Here is a 9,242-nt window from a genome sequence, read left to right as displayed (position 1 = left end):
ATATATATATATATATATATATATATATATACTGACTGTCCAACCCATGCTAGTATGGAAAATGTAGCCATAATATAGTGATGATAATGATTAAATAAATAATTATATTTATCCCTTGGATGTACTTTCTGTGTGTGTGTGCATGTGTGAATATGTGAGAATGTGTGCACGCACACGCCTGTATATAAGTGTATGCGTGTGCTTGCACATGTGTGTATGTGTGTGTGTCCGTCCGTCCATGTCCATGGCTGTCTATCCCTTGTTGCAGCACGTGAACACTGACATAGACAATTGCATGTAAGTATGTGTTAATTTATCCTAACATAATGTACATATAGCTGCACTAATGCCCATGTATGCGTTCTCATATAAATTTATGCATGTATGTATGTTTGTGTACGAAATCTTCAAATAGGGAGACAGACTGACATCGCTATCAGCAATGACTAATGGTTTGAATCATTCACTTCTTTGGTCATTACTAACACTACTACCACAAGCTGCCTTGGACTACTGTGATATGTAATAAAGTGACAACCAAAACTGCTATTGATTCATACAGGAGAAGGGAAACAGAAATAACAGCTTATTACATATACATACATAGATAGATATAGGTATATAGTTTGCAGATCCTGCAAATATACCTGCATAGATCTATATTAGGTGTATACATAATTCTCTCTCCCTCCCACTGTGTGAGTGTATGTGTAAAGAGAAAGATATATGTAAGTTACAATGATAAATGACTAATTCATTAACGCGCATACATGAAGGAATACAGACATGTAAAATAGAATTTATAAGTTGAGAATGATGGATATGTAATTTGTATTCCCATACACTCACAGTTCTAAGCAAATGAGCATTCAGACGAAAGATACCTGCTTAACAAAATATTAAAGAGATAATAATATTGAACAGGTAAATGACAAGGCAAAAAAAATATGGAAACTAAAAAAGCTCCCATTTATTTAAAATTATAGCGATTTACTTTATATCAGATGGAAACAAAAGTTGATTGTGGAGGACATTAGGTAGTTACACATTCAAAGAGGAAGTAATGGGGAGGTGGGGAACCATAGCAACAGCAATAAAGCTTCACTTTGCTGCATTGGCATTCTGTTACCATTACCGGCATTCCATCACCATTTTGCCAATATCACTACCAAATCATCCTCGTCATCATTATCACTCAGAATAACAACATTAGCAACAGTATAATCAACATGATTATTATTACCATTTATATAATTGCAACAGATTGCAAATGAATGAGGATAACCGTGTGTGTACACCTCTGACGATGAAATTATTTATTGTTTACTGCATTATTAAGACAAAAAATTTTATTAAGTAAAATAGAGATACTTCAACAAGAAAAACAGATGCGAGAAGGAAAAATTCCTGTGCTAGAGAGATTAGTTATTTAATACTGTGGTAATGAAGTACATTGATGACAGAGTAAAAGCATCCCAACATGAGCAATGACACAGGGTCAGCATTACTGTTACAACACATGCATCCACATAAATTGATGAAAGGTGAATAGTTTTTCTAAATACAAGTCTAAAGCAGAAGCATTTTTTCTTGTGAAATGAGATAATGAATTCTGTGTGTGTATGTATGTGTGGTATGTATGTATGTATGTATGCATGTATGTATGCATGCATGCATGTATGTATGTATGTATCTATGTATGTGTGTGTGTGTGTGTGTGTGTGTGTATGTATATATATATATATATATATATATATATATATATATATATGCATGCACACACATAGATATGCATTTAGGTGCTCACACCTATATAAGCTATAAAATTGAGAGAGAGAGAGAAAAAACAAGACAACAAATGCAAAACAAAGTAAAAATTGGAATAGTAGTTTTAAACCTACTTCTCATAGCAGATTTCCAAGATGTCAAGAACGAGAAACATTTTAGATAACCGCCTTTCTTAGGTTCCATAGTGTTGCACTTTTTAAAGCTGCAGACCAACTACCTGATGGCAGCAGAATAAAATGAGAAACAAAAAAGTTGGGTACTGCCCAGCTTGCTGCAGACTACAGCATATCTTAGAGTATGATGTAATAGTCACATGATCAGGAAGTTCACTTTCACTTTCACTCTTGTCATCTTTCACACTTTCTTTCTTCAAGGAGATTCATAAACAGTAGCAAATTTGGGCTTTGAAGAATACTTTTCTTAGATAAATGAAACAGAAACACTACCTGTTTCCAAGGTAAATATACAGTTGCTATTACCAACAGATTTTTACTAATACAATACAATTATCAACTAATAGGTGTACAAACACACAAATACACACACATTTTTTAAGCATGTCTATCAAAAGGACTGAAATAAATATTAAGAAACCTTTAACTGTGATAGTGAATTATAAGAATGTAAACAAATTCCTTCTATGTTTTCTCTGCCCGCTCCTCTCTCTCCCTCTCTCTCACACACACACACACACAAGGAAACATGACAGTATCGGACAACTAGCCATGAGATCACCAGTTTGTGTCCTTTAACAGATACTGCATTTTGTCAATGTGTAAAACATTACCTTCCTACAGAACTTGCATCGAGTTTTAAGCAAATACTAAAGTTAGTATAATTCACTTCTATAAACAATAGTAGCACTGTGGAATTAAGCAAGTGAATTCTTGCTTTGCAGTACAATTCCTCTAGACTAAAAAGTTATCTGTATCAGACAAAGGTGAGATTTGTCTTTCATTTGCTTAATGCTACAAAAGCTGAAGAGAGAATGTGTGTGTATGTGTGTTGATGCAATATATGAATATATAATACATATGCATATATTATGTCTATATATTAAAGACTTTAACGTTTAAAAAAATCATTTTCTTTTTGTTGTAGTGACAAAATCCACCCCACCATCACTTTCTTAAATTTGCTGTACTTGGTAAATTGGGGAGTCTGGTACTTTTACAATGGTCAGTCAGGACCAAGTTTCTTTACCTAAAATTGTTCTCTTCTTTTATAAAACATACACCAACAACAATTCTTTTACAAATAAATGGCAAATAAACAACAACAAATTTAAATACAATCCAAAGAACCTGTTTCATTATAGCTATTAAACAATATGTAAAATTACATCGACAGACAAATTTCTGCATTAAGTACAAAAAAATAAGATCTGTAGCTGTGACTAAACATTGCAGGTTGAGTGTGAAAATCTACAATAGGAAGATATGAACTATGCTATAAGCTACAGTGAAGGCAACTCATCTACAACAACAGTAACTCTACACAGAGACAATGTAAAGAAGACACTTAAGTCTTGACAGACAACTCAGCTAGTGCTGGTGGCATGATAAAATAAACCCAGTTCATACAGTAAAGTTTACTGGTGATAGACAAGGTGTCTAGCCTGTAAAACAGCCAAAAATATGAAGTACTGTGACACTTTCTCCTGCGACTACTTGGTGTGTTCAGTTACCAGCCCAAGTTCCACTGCTCATCAGGCTGAGAAAAGCAAACTGTCAAAGTATCAGTTGCTCTCTGATAGGTCTATGTTCAAGCCTGTGGCAATGGAGACCACCAGTGTTCTCAACCTCAGACCATATCCCTGCTCAACATTATCAGGACAGAGATGGATATCCACAAGTGTGAGCCCTGTGAGTCAGAGTAGCTGTTCCAGTGCATCTCCCTTGCCGTCTTTTCCAGTTTGTCTGCTTGGGACCACAAGTCAATCTGAATTACAAGAAATACTATGTTCCACTCCTTGATGTAAAGTTACTCCACATAAATTGCTCTCACAAGAAATAATTATGCAACATGTCTCTCTGACTAAGGAAGATTTGTATCTATGGAGACAAGTGTAAAAGACATAACTAAAGACTAAGCTTTTATAACTACATAGAACTAGCACTTACCATACTGTTGCTGCATATAGCAGCAAGGTGGAAACATCTGGCTACATGCAAGAACTATTTAAGTGTCATCAAGTGACTATATATTCCCACTCAGGTGCAGAGAACAGAACTCAAGCACCCCAACCCAGCCATCACTAAAAATTCAGGGTTGCAACCATTAATGTTAATACAATGAAAGATAGATCAGATGAGATTATAGAGATGCTAGAGTGGTGGTGAATAGATGTAGGCTAAATGCAAGAGACGAGATGGAAAGGAGTTTCAGCCAAGGAGCGTGGCCGTTGCCAGTACCGCCTGACTGGCTTTCGTAGGATTTTCGAGCGAGATCGTTGCCAGTGCCCCTGGACTGGCTCTTGTGTGGGTGGCACATAAAACACACCAGTTTGAGCGTGGCCGTTGCCAGTACCGCCTGACTGGCCTTCGTGCGGGTGACACGTAAAAGCACCCACTACACTCTCTGAGTGGTTGGCATTAGGAAGGGCATCCAGCTGTAGAAACTCTGCCAAATCAGATTCGAGCCTGGTGTTGCCATCCAGTTTCACCAGTCCTCAGTCAAATCGTCCAACCCATGCTAGCATGGAAAGCGGACGTTAAACGATGATGATAATGAACACAGGTAATAATGCTGGTTTAAATAGAATAGGAATACTAATGGTGGAGAATGTAATTGAAACATCCAGAATATGCAACAGAATAATTGTCTCTACTTATGCACCACAATCAAGCTTGATGAGCAAAAATACTGTTTTAGTGCAATTCTAGTACAAATCACTCTGATAAGGAATGATAGCAACATTGTGATTGAGGTTGGTGATTTCAATGGATTTTTTGGACAGTACCATGATGGCTGCTTTTGAGTACATGGTGGCAATGATTATGGTCATGAGACTGAGGAAGGGTCAAGGCATCTAGGGTTGTGTGACACATATGAACTAACCATCCGTAACATGAACTTCAACGGTGAAGAATATATCACTCATCATAGACTTGTAATTAGTGACTTCAGAGTAAGAGCTAGACGGACTAAGGGACAAAAGTCATTTTGAACAAGGAAGATGTGGAAACTAAAAAGTTCTTCTGCTACATATATGTGCAGAACTATTCTAGATGATGTGCATGATGAAAAGAAGAAATTTGTAACACAGACTACAACTGGGAGGTTTTATATCACAACCTACCGAAAGTTACAGATGAAGAAAGGTGGGTAGCAAAGAGAAAAGATGGGCAACAAATGTATACAGCTTCAAGAGAAGTAGAAATTCAGAGGTTTGCCAATGTTCTATGATGAGAAAATCAGAGGTGTGCAATATTGTGGAAAAGTGTGGCTGACATGATAATAGTACACCCACCCTCACTAAACGTGAGAAGAAAAAGGCTTAGAAATGTTATTATGAGAGGCTGCTAAGAGCAGGAAATGTGAGGGAGGGAGAGGAAGAACTACTGAAAGTATACTGAACAGAGGAACCAACTGTTAAGTGAACAGTTATACGGTCAAAATAGCCATTAAGGATATGAAAATGGGGGAGTCAGAAGGGTCATCAAGTAGTTGCTGAAATACTGAAAATATCTGGTAAAGTAGGGTTCAAGATAGTTGCTTGCAGGCAATATAAGATATCATACCCAATAACTGGTGTAGCAGTATAATCGTTAAATGCTACAAGGGTAAAGGAAATACTTTGGAAAGTCGCAACTAGAGAAGCATCAAATTGATAGATCAAATTATGAAAGTAATGGAAAGAGTATTAGCACAAGTGATTAGGAAGATAATCAGCTTAGATGAGAAGCCAGGTTAAAGTAATACTGATGCTCTCTTCATATTAAGACAACCACAGCAGGTTTTCTCTCTTTTTTTTTTTTTTTTAAAGTAAAGAGTAATAAGCCTCTCTACTTCATATTTGTTGATCAGAAGGCCTTTGATAGGATACATGATCTGTTATTTGATGATCTTTAAAGAAAATAGGTATAGGTCCTAATTGTACGGTTGAGCTGAAAGATTGGGTACAAAGGAATCAGTAGCAGTATACCAGAGTGAAGACTGCATTGGTATGGATATGTAATGCATATCAATGATAACAGGTGAGTAAAGAAATATCCATAAATCCAGATGAAAAGAAACAGGTTGTGGCTGTTACAGCATAGTTATGGCTATGTGTTAAGAAGCTTGATTTTCAACCATATATAGGTGGCTTTTATTATAGCATCAGGCCAATCAATGCCTTGTGAGGGAATTTGATAAACTGAAAAACTGAAAGGAGCCCAGTGTGTGCCACTGTCTCTCTCTCTCCTTTCTCTTTATGCTCCCAGTCCTGACAGTAACAGTGAACGTATCATAGCTTCCTATCAAGAGTTTAGATCAGTTATAACTGATCCTCCTCCTTAGTGATATCGACACCCATGCTGGAAGTGATCACAATACTTGGGATGCACCAGGTAAGATGAACAATGATGGTCTTCACTGCTTTGAACTCATGAATTTTAACTCGTCATTTGCAACACTGCTTTTTCATCAGAAGGATATTCATAAGGTTACATGGATACATCCAAGATCCAAACATGAGCATATTCTCCATTACATTATCACCAAAAAACAAGACCTTCTGGATGTCTACTTTGTCAGAGTCATGTGAGGTGCATAGTGCAGGACAGATAAGCTCATATGGGGTAAATTGAAATTCTGCATGGTGTGTAAAATAAGATCTGGGGGAATAAATGTTCCCAAATGAATTGATGTGTTGAAATTAAAGGATTCCAATGTGTGAGAATCTTTGAAATGTTGCTGAGGAAGTAGAATTTTACAGAACTTGGGATCAGTTTAACACCAAGGTCTACAGTGTCAGATTTGAGGCTCCTGGTCTCAGGAATAGAAAGCATGGGGACTGGTTTAAAATTACCTGCAGATTACTAAACTTTTCAAGGATAAAAACATGTTGCACTAAAAATATCTCATTGCATCAGATAAAGTTCTTACTGCATCTCTCAGGGGAGTAAAATCAGCAAGATGCATCAGATGAAAAACCAATGTTGGTCTGACATTTACAAAGAAATTCAGAAAGGTCACAGTATTAAAAACTCGAAAACATTATATTACTTAATCAAGCAAGTTTTCAGTCCTCAATCTTAATCTGTAGTACCACTCAAGTCCAAGGATGGTTCCTTTCTTTATAAGGATCATGAGGTTATCATGAAATGTTGGACTGAGCACTTCACAAATCTATTTTATAATCCCTCAGTTGTTGATAAAAATGTCATCAATAATCTGCCTCAAAAGGATATTATCCTTCAGATGATGGATTATCCCACAACTGATGAGAGAAAAAAATATTTTGAAAAACAATTAAAGAAATCAATACTGGGAAGGCACCAGGTCTTGACAATATTCCCGCTGGAATCCTCTGCCATGGGAGTGACAGGATTGCTACAGACATCCAATATCTAATATCAGACATCTGGTCAGGTACTCCTGACCCTCAGGGCGAGGTTGATGCCATTTTAATTTCATTGTTCAAAGGAGAGCAATCTAAATCCAGGTGTGAAAATTACAGAAGAATAAACCTGCTTGATGCAATTGGTAAGTCTTTTGTAAAACTTTTACTTAATTGGCTAACAAAGTAAATATGTCCCTCCATTATCCTGGAAAGTCACTGCAGTTTTAGATCAGGTCAAGGTACAATGAACATAATTTTTTCTGCTTGTCAACCCCAGAAGAAATGCATCGAACATTGCATCGCTCTTTACTGTGTTTCTGTCAATTTAACAAAAGCCTTCTACACTATTTATTCTTGGTAAACTTCGATGTCCTCAATTTGTCAACTTGTTTAAGCATTCCATTGTGATCTGAAAGCTCATTTTAACTTCACCAGTTCATTCTTGGAACCAATTTCCATCAATAATGGGGTTAAACAATATGGTATTCCTGCCCCAAGCCATTTTTTCCATATATTTTGCGGTAACTGTTTCAAAAACTTTCCAGGGCTGCAACATCGATGTCTACAGGTAAGGACATTGATTTGACATGCTTCAATGAAAAGCAAAGACTTTCCAGGCCCTTGTTCCCTAAGCTCCTTTTACACAGACAGTGTAGTTCTCATTGCTGATGAAGACATGCAGGATACAGTGAATCTCTTCTCCAGAGCTTGCACTGCTTTTGAATTTACCATCCATCTGAATAAGACAAAGGTCACATTCTCTCAGCCTTAGTCCAGATTACAAGATTAGATGTGGTTGACTCTTTCGTCTACCATAGCAACACTCTCAGTAGAGATGGTTCCCTTGATTCTGAAAGAAATCCAAGGATCAAAAAAGCCAGAAGGCTTGAAAATTGTGTGTGGTCTGACAAAGGCATGCCATCAAAACCAAGCTCAGCATCTCTGAACCATGTGTCTTAATTGCCCTTTATACTCTTCTGAGGTTTGGATTGTCGTCACATCAAGGCTTTGGAAAGATTCTATCAAACTTGACTTAGGAGGATCTCAAACATCTAATGGCAGTCTGTAACACCAGACACCATTGTTCTTTAGCAAGCCAATTCACCCAGTATTGAACTGCTCCTCATATGCAATAAGATTTATTGGGCTGTGTACCTTACTAGGATGCAGGATGACAAGGTTTACCTGAGCAGTTGTTTAGACAGGGAGTTGCATCATGGTAAAAATCCAAGACATAACCCAAGAAACATTTTACGGATGCTGTCAAAAGTAACCTTAAGGCTCTTAGTGTGAATGTTGAAGACTGGGAGCAGTTGATGGAAAATCAATCGGTTTGGAAAGAATTGATCTGCAATGATTGTAAAGCATTTTGAAGTCAGAGAATCAAACAAGCCATCTTGAAAAGTGCACTTCATAAACTTAAGTTCAAATCCCGCTTTTCTGCTTGAAAATATAACCCCTGCAGTAGGGTCTGTTTATCAAAACCAGTTACATGAGATCACATGAAAGCATATACTAACTGTACAAATAGCCATCTTCTGTAAAGAAGTGGCAATCATCATCATCATCATAAATACATATATATATATATATATATATATATATATATATATACACATACTCTTTTTTACTTGTTTCAGTCATTTGACTGTGGTCATGCTGGAGCACCGCCTTTTAGTAGAGCAAATCGACCCCAGGACTTATTCTTTGGAAACCTAATACTTATTCTATCGGTCTCTTTTGGCGAACCGCTAAGTTATGGGGATGTAAATACACCACCATCGGCTGTCAAGCGATGCTGGGGGGACAAACATATACACACACATACATACATATACATACATATATACGATGGGCTTCTTTGATTATATGTATTTATTTTCTAAGAGAAAATAAATACATATAA

General features: G+C 36.8%; 1 protein-coding gene across 20 annotated transcripts in view; it reads right to left on the bottom strand.

Moving 5' to 3' along the window:
- The window catches only part of LOC106874170 (ensconsin), a 310,838-nt gene that overhangs the window by 180,553 nt on the left and 121,043 nt on the right, over nucleotides 1–9,242 (bottom strand). Inside the window, exon 1 of one of the 20 annotated variants that reach the window (XM_014921816.2) lies at nucleotides 1,902–2,090. The exons of the other annotated variants lie outside the window; for them this stretch is intronic. Within the exon in view, the coding sequence (XP_014777302.1) occupies nucleotides 1,902–1,971 (70 nt within the window). The 5' untranslated portion in view covers nucleotides 1,972–2,090. Of the gene's footprint in view, nucleotides 1–1,901; nucleotides 2,091–9,242 lie in introns of those variants that run through there. 20 annotated transcript variants of the gene reach the window in all.

The sequence above is a fragment of the Octopus bimaculoides genome, chromosome 21, assembly GCF_001194135.2.
Source record: "Octopus bimaculoides isolate UCB-OBI-ISO-001 chromosome 21, ASM119413v2, whole genome shotgun sequence".
Lineage (NCBI taxonomy): Eukaryota > Metazoa > Mollusca > Cephalopoda > Octopoda > Octopodidae > Octopus > Octopus bimaculoides.
This window is presented reverse-complemented; position numbering and strand designations above follow the sequence as displayed.